Below are 26,435 nucleotides of genomic sequence, written 5' to 3'. Positions count from 1 at the left end.
TATGCATTCCTAGCAAAACCACTCATTCAGTTGACAACCCAGGAGGCAGCCACATCGACTGTTCTCCCTTGGACTCAGGAACACACACAAGCTTTTGAAAAACTAAAGAAAGCTTTATGTCAAGCACCAGTTTTAGCAACACCATGTTACAGAAAACAGTTTACACTCTTTGTTACAGAACGCGAAGGTACTGCTTTGTCAGTACTCACACAGGAACAAGCAGGAGCACACAAACCATGTGCTTATTTTTCTAGTACATTAGATCCCGTAGCTCAGGCTTTGCCTGCATGTCTGAAATCAGTGGCAGCAACAGCCTTAGCAATCAGACAAAGCGATGCCATAGTGTTAGGACATCCATTAACAGTTCAAGTACCACACGCAGTAGAGGTTCTTGTAAATAGAACACAAACACAACACTTGACCGTAGCACGACTTACAGGGTATGAACTTACATTGTTTCAGCCACATATAGAAATAAGACGCTGTAACACATTGAATCCTGCCACACTTTTGCCAGTAATCGGAACAGACCCACTAGCCCATGACTGTATTGAAGTTATTACTGTAACGACAAAACCCAGACAAGACTTGACCGATGTTCCATTGTCAGATCCAGACCTGACATTTTATGTCGATGGTTCATGCATGAGAACAAGTACAGGAGAGTTAGTAGCCGCTTATGCAGTCACAACAGATACTGAAGTCATTGAAACTAATCGTATAAATACTTTGTCAGCTCAAGCCGCAGAGCTCATCGCTCTGACACAAGCCTGTATTCAAGCCACGAATAAAAAAGTCAACATATACACTGATTCACGTTATGCATTCGGAGTTGTACATGACTTCGGCGTGCTGTGGCGAGAGAGAGGTTATTTAACTTCTCACGGTGCCCACATTCAGCACGGACCCCTCATTCATGCATTATTAGATGCAATACATCTACCCACTGCAATATCAATTATGAAATGTAAAGCCCATACAAAGGTTACTGATACCATTTCCCAAGGCAATGATCTAGCCGACAGAACAGCTAAACTGACTGCTCAAACTCAAACCCCCGATATGACAAAGACAATAGTCCCGACACCGACACATTGTATGACAGTTAAAGATCCTACTCTTGACGTAATTGACATACAGACACATGCTACACCAGACGAAATAAAGAAATGGACTGAATTAGGAGGGATCCAAACGGACCAAGGATGGATGATGAAGGAAAGGTCTGTATGGTTCCTTCCTGATTCAATGGTCCAAGTTATAATTAACACTATACATAGTCCAGCACATCTAGGAGAAAAAGCTATGTTAGACAGCATTCAACACATTTGGTTTAATAAGCATTTACGAGCAGCAGCCAAACAAAAGGTCCGTACCTGTATGATCTGTTGCCAGTTCAACCCAGGAAAAAGTGTTCCCGTAGAACAGGGTGGATTTCAGCCTCCTGATCACCCTTTTGAAGTCCTACAGATGGATTATATCCAGATGGAACGATGTCGAGGATTCAAATATGTTCTCGTAGTTGTCTGCGCTCTGTCCCGTTGGACAGAGGCGTACCCGGTTTCAGATTACACTGCTCCGACTACTGCCAAACAGTTGGTTCGAGAATTCTTCCCACGATACGGTTTACCACGTGTTGTCTACTCAGATAACGGCCAGCCGTTCTCATCCGAATTAATGAAACACGTTTCACTTCTGTTAGGTTATCAGTGGAAATTCCACTGTGTCCGACATCCCGAGGCAGCAGGTCTCGTAGAAAGACATAACCAGATACTGAAAATCAGACTGTCCAAAATATGCAGAGAGAAAGGGGTCGACTGGATAGTAGCATTACCAGTTGCACTCTTTTACATGAGAATGGTAGCACACTCTAGAACAGGGCTATCCCCGTATGAGGTGATCTTCGGTAGACCACCGAATATGTGGGGGACGCCCATACCACGCAAAATAACTGATATTGACTGTAATATGCTGACAGATTACTTGGCTTCCTTGATGTCTGCACTACAATCTTCTCGTTCGCAGGTTGCTGCAGCCTTTCCCGACAACACTGAGGTGAAACCCCATGACGTTGTTCCGGGTAATCTTGTCTTTGTGAGAAATTTCGACAGAAAAACTCAACTGGAGCCCAGGTGGAAAGCACCCAAGTTGGTCCTGTTGACCACAAGAACAGCCGTGAAGATCGAGGGCCGCAAGGGCTGGATTCATTCAAGTCACATAAAAAAATTTCATGGACTACCTTCGGATATAGACACTGTGCCCTGCACTCCCTCCCAGACTGATACAAAACTCCCTTTTGTTGAACCTAACAAATCTGAAAATTACAAACTAAAGCTTAGGCCCACCAAGTCGAGCAATTTGATTGTTTAAGTCCTCTCCAAGGTGAAGCGGTTGAATTGTCTCTGACATGTATCCCCTGGACCTAAGTAGAGGAAATACCGGGAAAATGTTGAAACGACAGGCGTATTGTAAATCACTGCGTAGCCACTACATAGTGACATTATTAATTTTGTTTTCATTGAGTCTTTTAATAATTATTACAAGTATGTTGTTGCACATATATTACCCTATTTCTAGACATGTTTATAATGTTGCTGCAGAACATTCTTTTAGTGACTTACCTCCGCATGAATTGTCTTATAGACTTGCGCTGCGCAATAACACTTTCATTAGTATGTTACATCATTCCCATCAGACTAGTAACGCCACCAATTGTTGGGTGTGTGGCCGACTCCCTCCCTATCAGAATTATGAAGGAGTCCTGCCTTTCTTTCCGCATCCATTTACACATAATGGCTCCTGTGGAGCATGGTTTAGCTTAATTAATTCCATAGACTCAGACACAGCAGTTTACCAAGACCATTGGATATGGGGAAACCTGAACCTAGTTTTACTCAAAGTCTGCTACCCTGACAAGGAGGGTCGCCCCAAAAGAACAGGAACTGATCTAGAAAATGAAGTATATGGATTAGGTAATTTTACACCTAATCTCATGATTCTAAATGTCGTATCCGAAGTTGAGCTAGTCTTACCCACCATGTCAGTATTCCCAGCGAAAGGTGAATTGTGTGTAAGAAAGGTTGGTTCTATACATATGGGCCATAGTAAATGCACTACTACAGTAGAATTCAGTGATCAAGGCAAATCTTCATTCAGAGCTTCTCGCCACTCCTACTTTATATGTGGTCAGACTGCATATATGCGTCTACCTCTAGATTGGGATGGTACCTGCTACATAGCATTCCTTTTGCCACCTGTTTTCCTAGCTCCTCCTGATTATTACAGAAATATTCATTCAGTACACAACAGAGAACGGAGAGATCTCCCCATTGTCGATTACACTGAGACGGCATGGGACAAGTATGTAGATTTTAATAAAGGCATCTTTCCCTATATAGGTACTGTTACTAATAGTAAGCTAATACGTAGATTAACTAGAACCCTTGAAGCAGTAGTGAATGAAACTATTTCCGCCTTAGGCAATTTAACAGAAGAACAGTCTGCTATGCGGATTGTTGTGCTTCAAAATCGTCTTGTCCTTGACATCATCCTGGCTGATAGAGGCGGAGCTTGTAGGGTCATCGGATCAAGCTGCTGCGTATTCATACCAGAAAATTCGCCATCCGTATATAAAGCCATCACTCGCCTTCATAAGATAGTAAGCCAGATACACCAGAACCCAGGCACTTGGACTTGGTCCAGTTGGTTTTGGAATACGGTATCAGCCTGGGGATGGAGAGTTTTATCCTTCCTAGGTATTGGCCTTCTCATACTATTCAGTTGCTGTCTATGTCTGCAATGTGGACCAGCAATTTGTGGTCTATGTGCCACATCGTGCATCCCACATCAAGATTTTCATTCAAGATCCCGGAAGAAGAAAGAAGAACAAATGATACTATATGAACAGATCAATGGATTGATGAAGATTGATATCTCTTGAAGGGCAAGAAGGGGACAAGGAGGGAATGTGGAAATATGGATTTTTCTGGTCAGTTATGTCCCCTATCTTGGACCCCAACGGTTCTATGTGCATGTCGCAAGTACATGTATGCTCCCTCCAGTTCCAGTAATGATGACGCAAACACATGTGCGTCCACCGTCAACATGTCCTCTGTCAGATCCGCCATAAGTGGGCTGGATATTCCATTCCTAAATATGAAAGGCCACCGGCTTTATATGGTTCACTTATGCCATTTTACAGTCCAGGCAAGTAGGCCCTGATTCTGTCATCGAACTCCTCTTGCCTTCTGCCTCTGAAAGCTCCAGTTCAAGCCTGCATCTGTGACCATGAACTTTGTCTCATTCTCTGCGCGGCTCACGAAGCCTGACATCAGCCTATTCTCTGCCAAGAACTGTATTTCACCTTCGAATTATCTGCTTCCCCCTCAGCCGATGCATTCCTGCCTAGTAGCTTAAGTAAACATTCTTCCAGTTACCAAGCAAAAAGGCCCATCTTCTCTGTCCTCATGCAAGTAATTCATAGCCCTGTTACCATGGAATATTCCTACCCCCTCGCATTCAGTGTAGACACCTAGACGCTTGTACACGCACGCACAGTCAGTATAGAATAGATTCTGTCCGAGAGTCCTTCTTTTGTGGATAACATAGTTCTTTAAACATAGGATGTTAGATATGATTTGGGATTAGGTTGACTTGACCCCCCAGACTTCCTGTCTCCACACGTAGAGCTAAATGTCAAGTCCCCGTCACCCCCTAGTTACACGTCAATTACACGTCAGACTGCTGCGCGCGCATCAATGCCAAGTATTATCTTATAGATCCACCTATGTATTACATCATAGCCAATCATGTTCCTTTTTACTCATTATTACACCCATTTTCGGTTACGTAAAACCAAACGTCAATGTCCTTATCAATTGTTACGCCTACTGTATTCACTTCATTATGATGTATGTATTATAAAAGTTACTGCTTGTCAATAAAGTATGTACTTCACTTCCTGAACCCCCGTGGTGATGGAACTTGAAGCATCCGATTATAATCGCTTATTGGAATAAACCCCATTCTGAAACTCTAATATCACGGATTCTGCCTCTCATTTTACTGAGCTACTTTAAAATGTTCCTGTATCAAATTCAGTCCCGGTAAAGGAGAAATATTTACCACAGTACCCAAAGCTGTGCATGCTGGTGTTGGAAGAGGAGAGACATTAACCAGGGCTATCTTGCTTTAAATTGATATGGGCATCACCTCTAGGACTGCAAATCATGTTTAAGATCTGGTGTCCAAACACAGAAAGCACCTGCCTTGCATTGCCAGAGCCTGAGATACAGTGTGCCAGTACTTAACGCTCCTATGTTGGCCAAGACCAGAGGCAGTGCTCTACTGCCCAGCCTGGCTCAAAGCAAGCAGCTGATTCAAGGGGGACACTAAAGAAGTAACCTTGCATGAGTGAGGCCAACATGTGACTGTGAAACGGCCCTAGAGATGGAGGCCACATAGCATGTCAGGCCCTGCTTTAGGAGAATGAAGACTCCACAACCTCCCTGAGAAGCCGGTGACTGCTCACCATGGCTACCCCGGAGAGTCAAATACTTAAGGGGCTGTCCTTGGCCCAGTCTGCAGAGTCGTAATGGGATGGACAGGTCCGGGGACATCATGGGCAAATGCTTCAACCCCCAAAGCTGTGGCCCAGTAGTCCCTACTCACAGCGTGGCCCTCCCTGGATATGGTCCGACAGACAATATTTGATACTTATTTACATTTTGCACATTCTGCCATCAGTACGGCCTCATAGTAGTGGCAGAGTCTTACATCTTCGCACCTTGGTCCAAAGATTCTATCACCCACCAGTCTGCTCTGGTTTATGAGCTGCCGTTGCAGGTAGGAGTGCACTTGAGGAGCTGTTAGTTTACAGCGGATGTTTTGTTGCGGATAAACTGATGTATTATAAGTTAGCAGCGATGTTTTCCTTCTGTCTGGGTTGTTTAGGGACGACTAAGGCTCGGGTGACCATGCTACGTGCACTGGTTCTCACTTTCCGAGGAGCCTGTAGTGACCTGACCATCACTATCGGAAGAGGTAGAGGAGGTGCCAGTGACCGATTTTTTTTTTTACTTAACTACTACTGAAAGAGGAGAGGCTCCAGTGACCTGTTCTTATTGAGTATCAATACTGGAGGAGGATCTAGTGATCAACCCTGTTTATTGATTATCTCTATTATTGGAAGCTTAGGAGGCTGTACTTTCCTCCTCTGTTCATTGGTTTGCACTACTGGACTATTTGTACTAGTTATCACCATGGGAAGAGGTGTCGGGGTTCTCTGTTGATTAGTTATCATTACACGAAGATGCGGGAGAGTTCTAGCGCCATCCTCTGTTTATTGGTTATTGTTAGACCTGTCAGCCTTAGGGTGATCTTCCCCCAAACCCTTTGCCTTAAACCTCCCATTTTTGCTAATCCCGTTTTTGTTGGCCTTAGGACTCTGTGCAATTTACTTCTGCTAACCAGTGCTAAGTGCTTATGCTCTCTCCTTTAAACATGATGGAACAGGCTTAGACATAATTGAAACATCGTAATTTAACTATAAGTTCCTATTAAAGTGGTACTGCATGTAATCAGGTCCTTTAAATTAAATGCTACTAGTGGGCCTGAAGCACACATTTTGCCACCCACATAAGTAGCCTTATAAAATATCTTAGGCCTGCCGTTGTAGCCTGTGTGCAGTGTTAAACATCCATTTCGGCAAAACACACAAGATGATGGACGGAATGTTGCACATTGGCAAAACATTCACTCCCAGTCACAGATCTGGGTTTAATCCATCGTTATTTTGTTCACCAAGCCACCCCAGTTCAGACATGGCCATATGCAAATCAGTCTTGACCCTGTGCCTCATGGGAACAGTCCAGCCCGAACTGCCAAGCCATGTCTTCCCTGGACCGGAATCAAGCATCCTAGGACCAGTTTCGGGGTTTCACCCTTCTTCAGCCAGGGTAGCTTGACTCCAGTGGCGTAGTGAGCACGGGACCCACGTCTGGGCATACCCTTCCCACATAGGGTGAACACCAAAACACACAAGATGATGGATGGAATGTTACACATTGGCAAAACATTCACCCCCAGTCACAGATCTGGGTTTAATCCATCGTTATTTTGCTCACCACGCCACCCCAGTTCAGACATGACCATATGCAAATCAGTCTTGACCCTGTGCCTCATGGGTACAGTCCAGCCTGAACTGCCAACATCCATTTCGACCTGGCAAAATTAACCTTTTGCCAGGACTAAACCTTCCTTTTTAGGTTCCGCCGTGCTTGAAAAATCTCTTGCATTTAATATATCTTCTAAGGCACTCTTATCAGTGCCCATGGCCGAATTACTGTTTTCATTCGCTTCTGTGTGGCACTTTTTTGTTTTTGTTAACTTCTTGCTGCATGCATTTAAGATACGTCTAATAAAGCTGTTTACATTGTTTAATCCCCATTCACTGTCAAGATAAGATCTCTTCCCATGGAAAAGGCAGACAGCTTCTGACAGTATGGTGGAATGCTTACTTAGTTGTGGTTTGTGACATTTCTTATTCATGCCTCAGTACATTTCTTTGCACTTTGTAGGCATTATCAGATTGATATTTTTCGTCTTACTCTATTTGGTCAGTGAGATCAAATTCTAAATGTTGTAACAAACATTTCATGTTAAAAATAAAGTTAATATACAAGAGCTATGCTATATTTTATTACTTAACAGGCATCCACAAGTGCAGTTACCTTGCAGACAACATGGTCATGGTTTGAATGGTGCAACAGGTGCAGTGGCACCGCGCCCAAAATTTGTCATGACCTCCTGGAAACACCTAATATTGCTATATTTTACTACTACAGAGGCAGACACAATTGCAGTTATCTTGCAGTTAAAATGGGCTTGGTTTGAATAGTGCAAGTACAGTGGGACCGGGGACAAAAGCTCTAGGGACCCCACTAAACACAGAACACTGCTAAACTTTACTACTAAACAGGGAGTCACAAGTGCAGTTATCTAGCAGGCACTAGGGCCATGATTTCAATGGTGCTGCAGGGTGCAGTGGCACCGAGGCCACAATTTGTTAGCACTCCTCTAAACACCAAATATTGCTATATTTAACTACTAAATAAGCAGTCACAAGTGCAGTTACCTTGCAGGCACTATGGCCATGATTTCAATGATGCAGCTGGTGCAGTGACACCGGAGCCCAAAGCTCTAGGAAACCCTCTAAACACCTAATGTTGCTATATTTTATTACTAAACAGGCAGTCACAAATGCAGTTATCTTGTAGGCACTAGGGTCACGATATGAATGATGTAGTGGCACCGGGACCAAAAGTTGTCAGAACTCCTCTAAACCCATAGGGGCATATTATCAAAGGAGTCATCGCCGAGTTATCGGCACTTTATCGCAGCCAAAGTCACGATAAAACTAACGCCCTATTCACAACCTCAACTCCACAATCATACAACACACAACACTGGGAATGCACGTTACAAACTCACATACAACATGCAAAACAACATGCCCACCCAGCAGACACGACAGCACAACTTACTGTGGGAACTTGGGCCAGCCATGTACATGAGCCATCAACGTCATGGCACATCAGCCACACAATAGCTGAATGTGGGGAGAGGTGGGAACCAGGCATGTGCGAAGGAGGCAAGTGACCAATGAATGTGACTGTACCCATTGCCAAGTGTGGCGTGGATGTGATGGCTAGACTGCAGTATGCAGACCACACACATATCCATGTCGACGTACACCGCTGGTGTGTGGAGTGGGACAGTGGACGCAACCATGTCACCCCAGCCACTGGGGAAGTTTTCGGAAATGTAGCTTGTGACGTCTACCCCGTAAGCGTGAGTGGAGTGGGCTGGCCCGGCGTACGCCAGGCCAGCGTATGGGTGTGAATAAAAAGCAAGTAGCTCTGGGCATGGTCCTCTGCCGGAATGCCCAACATCTCTGCCAGGGCGGCGCCCCTCAGCCCGCCATGAGGCCGATGCCGTGAGCGGTGTGGCCTGCGATCCTGTGCACCTGCAGCACCCCAGGCCGCTGGTTCCCGAACTCGACTTGCCCGCCCCTGCGCACCCAGTCCTCACTGCACACCTGCCGACACCGGGCCCTCCAAGCTCCAAGCTCTTGAACCTGGCAACCTGCTACGACCATCACGGCCTCCGCGAGCAAGGCCCGCAGCACTCCTTTCTCATTGACGTACCCTACCGGCATACACAGCGGACTAGTAGGTCACACATTTGGAACAGTCTTGATCACACTATGGCAGAGAACTTAATTTATAGTAGATTTGATGTCACTATACTCTCTTCGATGTGGTGCCGCCAAGTCTTAGTAGTGCATCACAACCACAAGATTCTGTGGGCCCACGCGGACTACTGCCCTCGGCCTACGCTGCGCCCGAGTAGGTCACAATATTGGAACTGAGCATTGATTTGGCAATGGCAGAGTACATATCATTGCACGCAAGGAGAGGTGTAAGAGGATGACGCGTTGCAGTCAGGAGGGAAAAAGGATCATCGTTCCGGAGGTGAACGAACACTACCGACAACTGCCCTGGTGTCACTAACTCTGTGCATCGCGAGCCAACGACACGTGGCTGTGGGCCTTTGCTGACCGCTGCCTCCAGCCTACACTGCGGTTGAGTAGGTCACACAGTTGGAACTGAGTCTTGATTTAGCAATGGCCGAGTTCATAACATTGTACCGGCATCATCGCAGACTGCAACCCCTCTCAGCCCCGGTGCCACGAAGTCTGTTCACCGTCATTCACGGGCACTCTCTGTTTGAACTTTCGTGGCGGCTGAGTCTATGGACTGGTGTTTGTCATCATCCTCATGTAGCGGATACCTAAATGGTGGCGAAAAAAAAAAAAGGCTGCATCATTCCACTCCTCCATTTGCTGCTTCCAGACGGCTACTGCCCTCTGCATCATGCCCTGGAGGACACCCTCCACTGTCCCCGCAGCACTCCGCCACATTCACCTCGGACATCGATAAGGACTCGCTCAGTCTGCGTGGCCCTACCTCAGTGCACCGCAAGTCACCATCCTGTGGCGGGGTGCCTGTGCCGGCCACTGTGCATCCGGGGCCACTAACTCTGTGCAGCTCAAGTCATGGACCCTGTCTGATAGAATATTGGATGGCCTTTGTGACGATGGCCTTGGGGTCATCAACGCCATGTGTCTGTGGCCCTGCGCTGTCCGCTGCCTCCAGCCTCAACTGCTGCCCACCAGGGCTCACAAATCAAATCGAGTCCTGACCGGCCCGGACGTCGCGTCACCGCAGGAGGCACACGCCACCACCGCCAGGACCAACTCCAACCGACAACTGCCAGTGTCGAAACGGTCGTACTGGCAGACTGACGGAGTTGCTCACACCTGTTGTGGATGCCATCTTCTGCCTGATCACCTGCTCAGCACTCCAGGTGCCACTTACTCAGTGCAGCACGAATCATCGTCCATTACTGTTTTGGTGATGTGCTGAGGATAGCTCATGCCGCAATGTCACCTCAGGCAGTGTGGGAGACCTGGGACGATGATGAGGAAGATGATCCAGGTGTGACACCCCCCACTACAGCTGCATCAGGAATGTCCCGAAGGGACACAATCCTAGACAATTTGTTCACAAGAGCACGCTCCGCTCTAGTGCCCCAACCTCAGTGCGCTGCAACTCACAGACACTTCTGTTTGCTCATTGTGTGACATCGGGACTTGCAACGGCTACCTCCATGATGCTCGGCAGTTGTCTCTGTAATGCTAGTGTTGTCTGTTTCCGTATTCATCGTGTTCACTGTTGTATTTGTTGCCAGCACCAGCAACTCCCTGAGGGCTGGCTTACACTCACCCCACACACATCCAGCACAGGCATCACTGTACATATGACCCTGCCAATAAAGGGGCTGGGCGCACGGGCCAGTAGCCAGTTGCAAAAACTATCTGTGTGTGTCTGTGTGGTCATTATGTGTGCATGAGGGCCCCGGGCCCCACAACATTACATTGTTCTGTGTACAGCGGACGCAAACCATGTCATCGGAGGCAGCGGGTTAGAGCTTTGAGATGTAGCTTTGTCGTCAGCCACTGGATACGTAAGAGGGGTGTACTGGGCCGTCGTACGGAGGGCCAGCGTGAGTGTATGGATGGTAATTCCGGGGCTCTGGGTGTAGTTCAGTACAGGAAATGTGCACATGCATGTGTCTCTGTCGCAGTGTGGGTCTCCTTTGTGGTGTGTAGGTGGTCCCTGATGGGACTTCGACACCCCGTATAGGATGTAGTTTGGCTTCCATGAGCTCTGAGCCCACCCGCACCTGTTCGGACACCTCCTTTTGGAATTCTGACACCTGCCATTGGAATGCGATGTGTGCCTCGGTGAAGTGTTGGGAGCCAGCCTTGGTGGCGGATGCTTCCTGCTGTGTGGTCTGTGCAGGGGCTGGGGTCGCCGCTATGTAGCTTGGCTGCCCTGCTCTTGGGGGTGGGTTGCCTGAGATGTCCATGAGCTGTTGAAGGGCGTCGGTGTCGAAGGTGTGGTGGTCGTCTCCAGCATCACTGATGGGTTGTCTGGACCGCCCTGCTGGAGGTGTTGTTTGTCCCTCTGCAATTTGAAGGGGAGATGCGCGTTGACATTTATGTTGGCGCATCATTGTTGTTGACATGCAGACAGTGTGACAATGTACATTGTGACTGTTTGGGCGGTGCTGGCTATTTGAGAGGGGACAGTGGACATTTGCAATATGTGACGGATGTGAGGTTGTACACATACATATGCATCTCACAGTTCTCTACTGTGTCCAATGTGATTGGCCTGTTTCTGCGCATGAGCGGACCCAGTTGTGTCCCCTGTTCTGCAGAGTATGTGTTGCACTTTGTCCCACATTGTTGTGGAATGTGCTGTGATTGCTATGTGTGTGTGCTGCAGGGACATGATCCTGGTTAATTGTGGGTGTGCAGTGTGCTACACATCGTTGTGCATGTGCGCCATTGTGCCCATCTCCCCACGTCTCCCCAGTTCCTGGTCGTTGCTCACACAGTTGTTGTTGTGTCAGGTCCTCCCGAGCTGTGACCGGACTCCCGACTCCTTGCACAGTCTCCACACTGATGACTGTGGCCTCCAGCTCCTCCTGTGGCACAGGACTCCCACCTCCTGTCGCTGCCTTCCTGTTGGCAGTGGTTTTGTGCCTGGTTTAGGTTTTCACATCATGCCAGCGCCACCTGGCCTCCTCTATTGGCCTCCTCGACACTCCGACTGCATTCAAGGTAGTCTAATTGTGGGTCAGTTGATGGTGGCTTTCTGTCACCTCCGTGACGCTGATCTAGTTTTCCTGCGTACTGCACCCAGTCTGGTAGCTGCTGCTGTCCCTGTTGCTGCTGCAGACCTGAAGGTCAGGAGTTCGAGGCACTCCTCCACCTGCAGGCTCCTGCCTGCCCTCATCCCTGGTGGTCCAGTGGTAGAGAGTCACTGCTCTACTGCTTGACTGCCCTCCTGTCTCTCTTTCTGCTTTTCTCTCTCACATTTACTTCTTCCAGCCTCTGGTTTTTGGCTGCCTCTGGCTTTTGCTTTTCTTTCCTTCCTTGTTTATCCTGGTTTCTCCTTCGTCGCTCCTACAGCTGCGATCCCCCACAGCCCCGCCCCCACTCCCGCTTTTTACCACCTCCCAGCTGTCCTGTCCCCCCCACCCCCTGGTATTACTTAATGGTGGCAACTGCGTGGTGAAAGTGCAGCCCACTAACATTTTAATGGACTTGCTCTTTTCACAGCGCAGCTCCGTCTGGTAGCTGCTGCTGTCCCCGGACACACGCTCAATCCAGTTTTCTCCGCCAGTGGGAACATCACCTACAGCCACACCACCGAGCTCTTCTGGACTGACCACCACTGCGTGCATCTCACCTTCGCCACGTTCACCATACACCACTGCCTTCATGGCACCCCTTGCAGCTGGAACAAGGCCACCGAAGAACATCTTGTTGACCTCTCGGCACGCTCACCCTGCCAACACAAACAGACACCAACACCGCAGCTCGCAAACTCCACCGATGGATCTCCAACTGCACGACACTCCGGCAGCCCTCAAGAAGGCACCAGGCTAGAAACACTCCAAGAAAGCCAGCTGGTTCACTCCCGCCCTCCATGAGTCCAGACGCACCTGCCGATGACTCGAGAAGAGATGGAGGAACAACAAAACTCCAGAAACCCACACAACCTTCAAATCCACCGTCAATGCACATCACCTTCTCCTCAAAACCACAAAGAAAACAGCTTTCCAAGACAGAATAAATGCCAACACATACAACAGCAAAGAACTCTTCACCATTGTCAAGGAGTTCGCCAGGCCCAGCAGCGAGACCACGGATGTCCCACCCACCCAATACCTATGCAAAAAGCTCAGCACCTTCTTCCACCAGAAAATCAGACAGCTCTACGACCGCCTCGACACCCAAGACCCCGCCACCACGCCCACCACCACTGTACGCAACCACGCCGCACCCCAACAGATTGTGCTCAACTGGACTCTGCTCACCACAGACGACACACTCAAGACCGTGAAGAGCATCCACTCAGTACCCCCATCGGCTCCCTGCCCGTACCACATCTTCCACAGAACAGCCGCCTTCATCGCCTCCCAGCTGCACCACACCATCGAAACCACCACCTACCCAGACGACTTGAAACACGCCGAGATTAACCCCCTGCTAAAGAAACCGTCTGCCGAGGGGGCGAGGCCAGGCCAGCGACCAAGATGGCCACCTGACTCAGGAGCTCCAGAGCCACCGGAAAACGATGTCTGCCTTATCGCGCATCACCACCCTAAATTCAGCCCTGCTGCAGCGGAGTGGAGTCCTGATGTGCCGCAGAGCTGGCTGGGCTGCATATAACACCCCAGGCTGTCGAGAATGCCAAGATCGGAGGCGCGACGCGCTCTGGCCTGCGTGGCCCTCGGAGGCCCCGTGTCGACAGGGGACTTAGGCGAGCCTGAGAGCGGGACTCGGAGCGCGCGAGCTGGGACCGAGTGCGGCGGCTGCCGCGTTCATGTGGGGACCACGCAAGATTATGCCAGATGCCCGTGAGCTAAATGCTCCTACTGTGCCAATATACTGGGTGAGGCACGCTGATTTCTCCTACCTGCCGTGACGGAAGGTGGCGGCTACCCCGTCCAACGTTGTTTACACTGCTCCGCATGGCGTCACCTTAGTGCGCGTGGCTGCCTCCTGCTAGAAAACTTTGCCACCGGCTGTACTGTTAACACAACGTCCATGTGCTCTGCAGGATAGCATTGCTTTTCAACTGCCCGGTCCCTTGCTGGACCCCAGCCTATCCAAATATTGTGGGCTACCACTCTAGACACGCTGCATCGCGTTGCCGTGGGTTCCTGCGTTCCCCAGGTGGCGCGGAACTGGCAATCCCTGATCTGGCACTCTTGCCCTGGTGATGCCCATTCCCTGTGGAGGCCCTGGTGCTCATACCTATTGTGACTTGGAGGCCCTGGCTGTGATAGCAGCTCATCTTTACACCAGTGCGCTTCTCTGGATGTCTCCTCCTTGCTTTGGAAGCCAAAAATGGGCGCAGTGACCCAAGGCAGCGCCAACTCAGCTTTTAGGGGGGGGGGGGGAGACCCCTAGGAGAGAAGAGGCTGAGAATGCCACTGGGAGGAATCGAGCCAACTGGAAGGCATCGCCGCCATAATGGCCAAACTCCGGGACGGCTTTCAATCCACTGACACATTAACTAGTCGATTGGATGATATCCATGGCCGCCTGGAAGCTCAGGACACACAGATCAGCGGCACGGAACAACGTATTTCCGACTTGGAGGATGCCCATCCCTCACTCCAAAAGCATCTGGAAAGAACGGAGAACCTACTCTAGCCACTAAAACCGAAGATTTAGAGACGCGTTCTCGCAGAAGCAATATTTGCATCGCTGGAATTGCGGAATCCGCAAATACCGGTCCCATGGCTACATTTGTAGAATCCGTCCTTGTGGACTTATTCAGGAGAGAAGTCTGCTTTACGTTGTTTGCTCTTGAACGGGCCCATCGGACTCTGGGCCCCATCCCAGTGCCGGGAGCCCATCCGAGGATAATAATTGCCAAAGTCCTCAACTACAGTGACCATGATGTGGCCCTCCGGTTATCCAGATCGCATGGCACGCTTAACTATCAGGGTTCTAACATCTCCCTCTTCCTGGACATCACACCGTTAGTATGTTTATGTTTATGAGATTTATAAAGCGCGCAAATACCCGTGGGTGTCTCGGCGCTAAGGACAACAGCATGAGACCTAATCCAAAGAGTTATTGTGCAAATAGCCACGTTTTGGTCATTTTTCTAAACGAAAGTAGTGACTGAGAGGTTCTGATATGAAGGGGAAGCGAGTTCCAAAGTCTGGCAGCAGCGACAATAAAGCGTTTGTCGCCCCAGGCGGCTGTTTTGGTGCGAGGCACTGTGAACAAAGAGGAGGTGGATGAGCGAAGCGCCCGGGTCGGAGTATAGGCTGCCAGGTCTTTGATCAGAAAGTCAGGTCCTATGTTGCGTGATGTTTTGTACACGATACACAAGGCCTTGAACATGATCCGATTCTTCACCGGGAGCCAGTGGTATTTCCGGATCACCTGGGAGATTGATTTGTATTTTGGGGCTCCTGAAAGCAACCTAGCAGCTGCCTTTTGGACAGTTTGCAACTTGTGAATGACCTTATTTTGGGCATTTAGAAGAAGCCCATTACAGTAGTCGATGGTTGACATAATTAAGGTACTGATGAGGGTTTTTCCTGAAGTCAGGGGGAGAAAAGGAAGAATCTTCTTTATCATCCGTAATTTGTAGAAGGCAGCTGAGACTACTGAATTGGCATGAGGGAGAAAGGTAAGTCTGTCATCAAATGTGACTCCTAAGTTTCTTACCTTGGTGACAGGAAGGGGTGGAGGACCTAGAGACAAAGGCCACCAAGTGGAGGACCAAGCAGGAGCCAGTTTGCCAAACATCATGATTTCTGTCTTATCAGAATTCAGTTTAAGACAATTATTGGTCATCCAGTCACTAATGTCCAGTAGGCCACATTTTAATTTTCCAGCTGCTTCATTACCGTCATTTTGTAAGGCCAGCACCAGCTGCGTATCGTCAGCGTAAGAGGTGGGGTTCAACCCATGGCTCCTAATGATTCTAGCTAGGTCCGCCACATAAATATTAAAAAGGGTCGGGCTCAGAGACGAGCCCTGCAGAACTCCACAGGGAAGACTCAGTTGGGAGGACTGAAAGGTACCGAGGTTAACCGTTTGAGTACGGCTGGCAAGAAAGGATGCAAGCAGATCCCGGGCTTTGCCCCCAATACCTAGTTCTGAGACACGGTCGATGAGTATGGTATGATTGACCGCGTCGAAGGCCGCTGAGAGATCAAGTAGTACAAGAACTGCTGTGCCGCCCTGATCCAAAATAACTCTAATGTCCTCAGTCGCCTTTATGAGTGCGGTCTCTGTCCCATGACCTTTCCGAAATCCAAACCGAGTGGTATCTGGCAATTGGTGATCTTCAATGTATTTAGAAAATTGGAGATTCATGATTTTTTCTACAATCTTTGCCGGAAATGGCAGGCTGGCTATGGGTCTGTAATTTTTGGTTTCACTGGAGTCAAGATTGACTTTTTTAATAAAGGTTTTATGATGGTTTTTTCCATATTGTGGGATATATACACCTGACATGAACATAGTGTTATAAATGTTAGATAAAACTGGGGCTACTTGATCCAGTACAGGTAGGAGTGCGGCCGGCGGACAGGGATCAGTGGCAGAGCCTGATTTGATTGTTAGCATTAAGTTCGCAATCTGCTCAGAGGTGGTGTTTTCAAAAACCATAAACGACTGCTCGGGGAGGTCTTTTTTGGTTGGATGTACTGTAGTGTTGGGTGCTGGTGCAAACTTGTTGTAGATGTTATTCACTTTGTCGACAAAAAAGTTTGCTAAGGAGTCACAGAGTGGTTGCGTGGGGATGACACTATTAGCGGTTGCTTGTCCAGAGAGTTTAGCAACTACTTGGAATAAGCGTTTATTCGAATCTTGTGCTGCCTCAATCTGTGCAGTGTAGTATTTGCTTTTCTCCTTGGTAATCAGTAGTTTGTATTTAGTAAGCTCATTTTTATACACTAGTTTTTCCTGCAGGAAGAAGGATCTACGCCATTTTCTTTCGTAGTTCCTGCAGAGTTTTTTATTTTCTCTAAGGGCTTCCGAAAACCATGGGGCTGTAGGAGCATTCCGATTTCTCGAGATATTTTTGAGTGGCACCAGCCGAGTAAATGCGTCACTGAGCCAGTTGATGTATCTTACTGATGCTGTATTAGGATCAGAAGAAACTAGAGGTTGAGTAGAGGAGAGACAGTTTTTTAAGAGCTGTGGGTCTGTGTCCCTCCAAGCTCTCCGAGGGCCTAGTTTCGTGACAGAGGTTTTGGCTGAGTGCTTAGTACTAATCAAGATTTCAAAAAGGATCGCATGGTGATCCAACCATACTAATGGGAGAATATTATGTACACGTATGGTCTGAGGACTGGAAAAAAGGCCGTCCAGAATATGGCCGGCTTGATGCGTGACAGTTTGGACTTGCTGGAATAAACCTGTTGCTTCCATGTCATTAAGTAGGTTTATAGTCTGACTATCTAGATGGTTCTCCAGATGAAAGTTAAAGTCACCTAGGACTGTAAAAGAGGATTCAGTTGCTGCTGGTTCTAATAGCATATTTAGGGTGCCGAGAAAGTCTGGTGGGCGATATAATAAGATACCCTTAAAGGTTTGTGATGCTCTTAACTGAACGGAGAAGTGTAAGGCCTCGCAGGTGGGTAAAAGAATAGGTGTGACTTTTGCTGAGAGTTTGTTGTTGAAGATCAAAGCTAGCCCACCACCTTTTTTATTTACTCTATCCTGCCTTACTGCGGTATAACCCTCTGGTGTGGCCTCTGCGAGGTCCGGATCTGAAGAGGGGTCTGTCCAGGTTTCCGTAATGAAAAGGAGATCAAGTTTGTGATGAATTATCAGATCTCCTATCTCGCATTCGTGTTTAACAAGGGAACGCGCATTGATGAGGGCGGCGCTAATGTTCCTGTTGGGTGGAGTAGTGCAACATAATGCACTGCTTAGGTCACTTGTTTGAGATGTGAGGGTGTATTTGCAGAGTGGGCATGCCTTCAGAGGCCTGACCATACTCTCTAGACACATGCGAGTGCAGCCCTTTATGATAGGGGGGCGTAATTTATATAAGTCCAAGGCAGAATACCTGAGGGCAGTATGCTCGGTGCGTTTAGGGCCAGGGGGGATGGCCCTGGGCCCGGTCCAGGCGCGGACGGGCGCAGACAGGCTTGCCTATGGCACGGCTTCGGCGCGCCACCGGCGCGCCGCTGCGCGCGTCCGCTGCGCGTGCGCATTAGAGCGACCTTTATGCCGGAATACCGGAAGTGATGCGAGGATCTGCTCCCGGAGGCCCTCCGTGCAACGGCACTTGCCGCGTCGGACCGGGGCAAGGGAGAGAGAGGTACGTGATTAAAATGCCAGGGACAGAGTAAAAACACGTTACACACAAAGTAAAAACCAGATTAGCAGCCACATAAAATATGAGCAATTTAAAAACCTGGGATTCAAGAATGAGTCTAGCGCCACGCAGCTGCTGTGTCAGAGGATTAGTGACAGCTGCGTCTGCTGCGCGTGCGCATTAGAGCGACCTTTATGCCGGAATACCGGAAGTGATGCGAGGATCTGCTCCTGGAGGCCCTCCGCGCAACGGCACTTGCTGCGTCGGACCGGGGCCAGGGAGAGAGAGGTACGTGATTAAAATGCCAGGGACAGAGTAAAAACACGTTACACACAAAGTAAAAACCAGATTAGCAGCCACATAAAATATGAGCAATTTAAAAACCTGGGATTCAAGAGTGAGTCTAGCGCCACGCAGCTGCAGTGTCAGAGGATTAGTGACAGCTGCATCCGCTGCGCGTGCGCATTAGAGCGACCGTTATGCCGGAATACCGGAAGTGATGCGAGGATCTGCTCCCGGAGGCCCTCCGCGCAACGGCACTTGCCGCGTTGGACCGGGGCCAGGGAGAGAGAGGTACGTGATTAAAAAGCCAGGGACAGAGTAAAAACACGTTACACACAAAGTAAAAACCAGATTAGCAGCCACATAAAATATGAGCAATTTAAAAACCTGGGATTCAAGAGTGAGTCTAGCGCCACGCAGCTGCAGTGTCAGAGGATTAGTGACAGCGCTGTAAATACACTAATGTGAAGCGAGCCCTCCAAAAGACCAATGTCAAGTATGCCATGCTTTACCCAGCCAGACTCCATATCCAACTTGGTAGCAAAGCCCATATTTTTTACTCTCCCGGATAAGCAGAACATTTTTGGAAGAAACACAAGCCTGTTGCGGCACCACAGCGCCAAGATGCCGACATTAGCCCAGGTCCCTGACTGCCTGTTGCTCCGCTGTCTGGTGCTCTGTGCCTGAGCCAGTTCTTGCACACTGCTAACTACTTATAAACTAGTTACTCCCTGATTGAGAAAATCACTGGATATCATGTATATGCCTAGATGTTGAGAGTTCACTATAATGTCTATGCCAGCGGGGCTGATTGATAATTGTGAGACTGGCACTGGTCTGGTGGCAATCCCCGGTATCAACAATCCTACATTCTAAGGGCTCCACTGGAGCGTTGCCATTCCCCGCAGGATGATTCCCTATTTTTCCCTATTCCCCCTCCCCCATTCTCCCTCCTTGCCCTAGATTGTTGCTCCTTTGTCGGCATTCACCGGGTGCCTTGTTTTTGTGTATCCGATGGGGGTGGGGGGCGGTGTGGGGTTGGGGGGGTTTTCTTTCTATGATTGTATTTGTTATGTCCTTTGTTGGATTGGAGCCCCTTTTCTAGTTGCAGTGCAGATTGCTTATAACGCAGACCTCTGGTTAATAATGTTGAAACTACCGGTGGTTGACGGAGATAGTAGTTCCGGGTTCCGCCTTAGGTGTCTCTCTTGGAACGTTAGAGGGTTGGCCAATCCCACAAAAAGCAGACAGGTGTTGGCATATTTAGCTAGGTACTCTATACAAATCGCCTTTCGGCAGGAAACTCACTACGCATCCCTCCCTGTGCATAGATTTGCGTCCACACAGCCTCCCACCACACTCTAATCACAAGACTCCACGATGCTGGCATCCACGACATGGCACTGGACTGGATTCACTCCTTCCTGACCAGCCAAAAACAGCGAGCCAGACTACCCTTGTTCCTCTTAGAACCTAGAGAAGATCAGCTGCGGAGTGCCCCAGGGCTCCTTCCTGAGCCCCACCCTCTTCAACTTCTATATGGAATTCCTCACAGCCATCGTCAAAAGCCACAGACTCAAAATTGTCTCCTACGCAGATGAAACACAGCTGTTCATCTCCCTCACCAACGAACCCACAACCAACTTTCACAATGCAATGAAGGCAGTCGCCACCTGGATGCAAGACAGCTGCCTCAAGCTCAACTTGGACAAAACCGAAGTACGTATCCTGGGACCCACCCCCTCAGCTTAAGAACGACTTCTGGTGGCCCGCCACACTAGAAACCCCTCCCACCCCTACGAACCATGCACGCAACCTTGGCATCATACTGGACTCCTTGCTCTCAATATGCCACCAAATCAATCCAGTATCCTGCTCCACACGCCCCGCCTACTTCAAAAGACCTTCATATGGCTCCCCACAGAATACAGAAAGATAGTCACCCACACACTCATCACCAGTAGACTAGACTAAGGCAACGCACTCTACATCGGCGTCGCCTATAAATAGCTCAGGAAAGTACAGAATGTCCAAAACTCCACAGCCAGACTGGTCCTCGACATCCCCCGCTACAACCACATGACACAACACCTCCGACAACTCCACTGCCTCCCTATCAACAAGAGAATCACATTCAAGCTCCTCAAACATGCCTACAAAGCTCTCCACAACGCAGGACCGGAATATATGAACCACTGCCTCACCTTCCACACACCCGCCACACATCGCCGCTCAACTCGCCCTGGCCTCCGTCCCATGTATCCACAAGACCAGAACTGGAGGAAGATCCTTCTCCTACCTCACCGTCAAGACCTGAAACACCCTCCCCTCCACCTCAGGCAATCCGCATCGTTGACACAGTACAGGAAAACCTCAGAACCTGGCTTTTCGACTGAACCTCCACATCCAGATGGATCAGCAGCAGCCCCCCCCCCCCCTCCCCCAGCGCCTTAAGACCCTCACAAGGGAGTAGCCACGCATTACAAACCCCTGATTGATTATATTGTACAACTACTCAACAAGCTACAATTTACAACAAAAGACAGATTATTAATCCCATGGGCGAAACCTAATGCATTTACCAATGCTTGTTTAATACATGTAAGTCAATTTAAAAAAAAACTTTATTCGATCATTTTAGAAAACAATCATAAAAGCACAATAAAATACATGACAATGTAAGTCAACCATAGGGTAGGCCCTAAACAGCCCATAGAGCAGGGTGCAGTGTATTTAAAATGTGGGACGAGTACTTTTTACTTTTACATGTCCTGGAAGTGATAATCGCTTAAATTCATGTTTCACTACTGCAAGCCTTGCCTCTTACATAGGATAACACTGGGTTACCTTAAAACATTTAATATGTGATAACTTTTGAATGGGTGCAGGTCGGAATATCGAGGCTGGTGTCTAAAGAATTGTAATTTAACACCCTCTTGAATGGTAAAGTCAGATTTTAAGTCACAATGCTGAAAATGGCACTTTTAGAATGTTGGCATTTTCTTGTCCAAACCATTTGGTGCCTGTATCCTGGGTCACATGACTAGGTGTAGCTGTGCCAAGCTACTAAAGGTTTAAGCACAGGTAGATTTAGTAGCATTAGTGGTTCACCCTGACGGGGATTGTGGCTTTTGCCTGAGAAGGGCTCATACTTTCCTCAACTAACAATCTGATTTCTCAGTTATTATTACTAGAAGAGGCCGGAAAGTTCTAAAACCTTCCTCTGTGTACTGGTTAGCACTACAGGAAGAGGCACAAGGGTTCTAGTGCCCTTTTCAGTTTGTTTTCCTTTACAGATACTACTGGAAGAGGTTCTAGTGACCTGCTGTATTTATCAGATATCACTTTGGTATGAGGCAGGGGAAGTTCTAGGGCCGTGTTCTGTTGATTGGTCTTCACTCCTTGCGATGGAGCAGGCTATAGGGATCTGGCTGGCCACTCGCAGCCTATATATTGACAAACACTAATGTAGGATGAGGGGGTTCTAATGCCCTAGTCTGTGTAGTCACTGGTGCTACTGAAGAGGGTGTGGTGGTCACTACGATGGCTCTGGCCCGGTTTCACCTGCCTATGTATCGACTGGACAGAGGTGCCCGGGTCAGTTTGTCACTTCTGGAGCAGGCGGGGTGGTCCAAGCAACCCTTCGCAGCCCGTTACCTGGTGGGGTGTTGAGGAGCACGACTCTCAGTCGGTTCTTCTCTGTCTCCTGCCGCAGGAGCTCCGGGGCCCATTCGTAGGGCCAGGCCACCTCCACCCAGCGGAACCCCGCTCCAGCGGCCGCCTCTAGGCGCTCGGGTAGGGAGGGCAGTGTGGGAAAGAGCCAAGAGAGGTTAGCTGAGAACTGGAGGAGCGGCATCTGGAGTGGAGGGGTCAGAAGGAGGTTCAGGGACACCGTTGAGGGAAGGTGGTAGAAAGAGGTGGAAGATTACCACTGGCAGGCCCAGGAGTCACGGGGCGTGAATAGAGGTGCAAGCACCACTGACACACTGAAGGAGGGAGGATGGAGATGGACTGCCCGGAAGGAGAAGGGAGAGCTGGGCACCTGGAGAGACTGGCGCTGGGTGAGGGAGAGGAGTGGCCGGGAGGAAAGGAGGCACTGGTGCTGGGTGAGGGAGAGGAGTGGCCGGGAGGAAAGGAGGCACTGGCGCTGGGTGAGGGAGAGGAGTGGCCGGGAGGAAAGGAGGCACTGGTGCTGGGTGAGGGAGAGGAGTGACAGGGAGGAAAGGAGGCACTGGCGCTGGGTGAGGGAGAGGAGTGACAGGGATGAAAGGAGGCACTGGCGCTGGGTGAGGGAGAGGAGTGACAGGGATGAAAAGAGGCACTGGCGCTGGGTGAGGGAGAGGAGTGACAGGGATGAAAGGAGGCACTGGCGCTGGGTGAGGGAGAGGAGTGACAGGGATGAAAGGAGGCACTGGCGCTGGGTGAGGGAGAGGAGTGACAGGGATGAAAAGAGGCACTGGCGCTGGGTGAGGGAGAGGAGTGACAGGGATGAAAGGAGGCACTGGTGCTGGGTGAGGGAGAGGAGTGACAGGGATGAAAGGAGGCACTGGCGCTGGGTGAGGGAGAGGAGTGACAGGGATGAAAGGAGGCACTGGCGCTGGGTGAGGGAGAGGAGTGACAGGGATGAAAGGAGGCACTGGCGCTGGGTGAGGGAGAGGAGTGACAGGGATGAAAGGAGGCACTGGCGCTGGGTGAGGGAGAGGAGTGACAGGGATGAAAAGAGGCACTGGTGCTGGGTGAGGGAGAGGAGTGACAGGTGTGAAAGGAGGCACTGGTGCTGGGTGAGGGAGAGGAGTGGCAGGGAGGAAAGGAGGCACTGGCGCTGGGTGAGGGAGAGGAGTGGCAGGGAGGAAAGGAGGCACTGGCGCTGGGTGAGGGAGAGGAGTGGCAGGGAGGAAAGGAGGCACTGGTGCTGGGTGAGGGAGAGGAGTGACAGGGAGGAAAGGAGGCACTGGTGCTGGGTGAGGGAGAGGAGTGGCAGGGAGGAAAGGAGGCACTGGTGCTGGGTGAGGGAGAGGAGTGACAGGGATGAAAGGAGGCACTGGCGCTGGGTGAGGGAGAGGAGTGGCCGGGAGGAAAGGAGGCACTGGTGCTGGGTGAGGGAGAGGAGTGACAGGGATGAAAGGAGGCACTGGCGCTGGGTGAGGGAGAGGAGTGACAGGGATGAAAGGAGGCACTGGTGCTGGGTGAGGGAGAGGAGTGACAGGTGTGAAAGGAGGCACTGGTGCTGGGTGAGGGAGAGGAGTGACAGGTGTGAAAGGGAAGGCTGGCGCTCGGTGAGGGTGAGGACTGACAGATGTGGAATGAGAGAATATCTCTGGGTGATGGAGGGGGTGACCGGCGTGAGACTGGCGCTGGAGTCACAGGTGTGGACGTAAGGGTATTTGCTGAGCAGTGAGGGGGAGAGGTGGGCGTGGCCTGGCCACTGGATGAGGAGGAGGGGTTAACTTCGGAGGAAATTAAAAGTGAAAGTTGCGCGGGTGGCTGTAGCGCTGAGGCCTCCGTGGGAGCTGCAGGAAGTGTGGAGTGAAGGGTGGCAGCATGGTGGGGGGGGGTCGAGACAGTCAAACCAAGATCCGTGAAGGGAGGCGGCCAGAGACGGGCTGGGGAGCAGGGGGAGCACCAGAGAAGAGGAGCAGGTTGACCTGTAGGAGGGACGGAGGCTGCTCAGACGGGGAGGAAGGGAAGCACGTGGGGCGAGAGGAGGAGTGAGGGAGGGGCAGTAATGAGGGAAGGGCAGACGCTGAAAGGAGAGGGGCAGAAGAGGAGGGGCTTGGCTCACTCTGGAGGCGCGGTATCAACTGGGGGCGAGGAGGTGCACGTGGATGGAGTCGAGTGGGGAGTGTAGTGTCACGTTGGGGTGGGTGGGAAGGAAGCTGCTTTAAGGGGGAGGAGGGACAGGCTAAAGGAGGGAGGGTTCGGAAGAAGAGTCGGGGCATCGGTAAGAGGAGTAGTGTCACGGGCACGGTCACGGGCATAGAGAGGGCAGCAAGGGACGGGCCCGGCCTGACCCTTGCACCCTGGCCTGGACGCTGAGCTGGCTGGGGGTGGAAACCGAGGGGATGAAAAGCTGGGGGGGGGCCTTTAAAGGGGGCGTGGTTTGTGCAGCGATAACTGGGAGTCTTCTCTAACAGGCGGGGCCTGCGTAATTAAGGGCGGGCTTTGATCAACTACAGTCACGTGCTTCACATAGCAGGACACCCGGGGCGGATTGGTATAGTGGGCACTCTGCCGATGGGCAGATATGGGCTGTGCCTGCTGTTCGGCCCAGTGGGGGTCTGAACGACCTTTCCGGGGGCAGATGGGCCTCTATCGCCTCCCTTTTACCCTCGGCCGGAAGTGTCACTCCGTGTCTCTGGCTGGCCCCGCGCATTAATGTTTGCAGAATGAGCAGGGGCGGGGCCTGAGCAGACAGGCCCTCACTTCTATTAAGGTGTACTTCACCGGTGTGAACTAATCCCTGCTAAAAAATCTGGCAACATTTGCATTTTGTCTCATCTCAGGGAAGTTGAGAATACACGCTTCTTCAAAAACTACCCCAACCCCTCATTTTCGTGAAAACACTGAAGCAGTGTTAACCACCTGTGGGCCACTTTTTGAAATGAGATGAAATAGTGCATTTAACACAGCACACAGCTACTCAAACTGGAGTGTCCTGGCGCGAAGGCAGCTGAAAGAGTAGTTGGAAAATAGGAACAGGTTCGTTTTTAAAAAGCCAGGCTTTAAGGTTCCCCCTGAAAGACAGCAGGTCTGTGGTTATTCTCAGAGGTTCTGGGAGGCTGTTCCACAACCTTGCGCCTAGAAAGCCGAAGGATCTTCCACCCATGCGAGCACCAGGCCCGGTTCTAGCGGGTGGGCCAGGCCCACCCAAACATGAGCCTGGCCCACCCAAACAGGAGCCTTGGCCCTGGCAGTGAGGGATTGAAGGCAGGGGCGCAACGCCATTTGTCTCCGAGTGCTTCAACCCCCAGTCGTGTGTGTGTGCGCTGGGGCTGAGACAGCATCCTGGGCGCGCGCACAGTTTTTGAGATTATCGCAGCCGCACCCGAGTACTTCACAGGTCTTTAAAAGACCATTTACATGTTAACCCCTTGTATGCCCATGACGAGCTGGACTCGTCATGGAGCACAGTCGCGCTGTGCCCATGGCAAGTCCAGCACGTCATGAGGCATACCCTAGGGAATCCCTCTGGTGCGGGCACCAGAGGGATTCCCTTTGTGCAAAAATAGCCTCGGGAGCTTGGGAAGAGCTTCCCCAGCTCCCGAGCCCCCCCCTGTGAGAAGTTGGCCTGATGTATGATGTCACTAGTTCTAGTGTACACCTTATATCAGTCCAAGCAACCCTTATGGAGATTGGTTGTAAAGTCAACCTTATAGACCAGCTATCCTAGTGGTAGCATGGACAAGAGCAAACCCCATGCCACCATCACAGACAAGAGTAGCTGCTGTAGGGGAATTGGCTAAGCCAGGGTCCCCCTGTGTTCCCCAAGAAAACCCAACCAAATTTTTGGGGGCACTCCCACCACCTGGGGGATTACTGCTGACAGTAATAGGTGGTGTGACAGGAGTAGTTGGAGGAACAGTTTTGTTTTTAGCCTTTGGGCAACTGCTGTCAGTTTTCCAATGCCCAGGAGTTTTACATTCATGGCAGTAA

The 26,435-nt window shown here is 50.2% G+C and overlaps 2 protein-coding genes across 2 annotated transcripts in view; both read right to left on the bottom strand.

Annotated features, from left to right (window-relative positions):
- HYI (hydroxypyruvate isomerase (putative)) overlaps positions 1 to 22,638 on the bottom strand; it is a 129,306-nt gene extending 106,668 nt beyond the window's left edge. The window contains exon 1 of the mRNA XM_085602957.1: positions 22,440 to 22,638. Within this exon, the coding sequence (XP_085459083.1) occupies positions 22,440 to 22,638 (199 nt within the window). The remainder of the gene's footprint in view (positions 1 to 22,439) is intronic.
- A 26-nt stretch (positions 22,639 to 22,664) lies between these two features.
- The window catches only part of LOC146835392 (uncharacterized), a 36,763-nt gene continuing 32,992 nt past the window's right edge, over positions 22,665 to 26,435 (bottom strand). Inside the window, exon 3 of the mRNA XM_085599986.1 lies at positions 22,665 to 24,445. Coding sequence (XP_085456112.1) covers positions 22,665 to 24,445 — 1,781 coding nt within the window. The remainder of the gene's footprint in view (positions 24,446 to 26,435) is intronic.

This window comes from Triturus cristatus, chromosome 4_2 (assembly GCF_964204655.1).
Source record: "Triturus cristatus chromosome 4_2, aTriCri1.1, whole genome shotgun sequence".
Lineage (NCBI taxonomy): Eukaryota > Metazoa > Chordata > Amphibia > Caudata > Salamandridae > Triturus > Triturus cristatus.
This window is presented reverse-complemented; position numbering and strand designations above follow the sequence as displayed.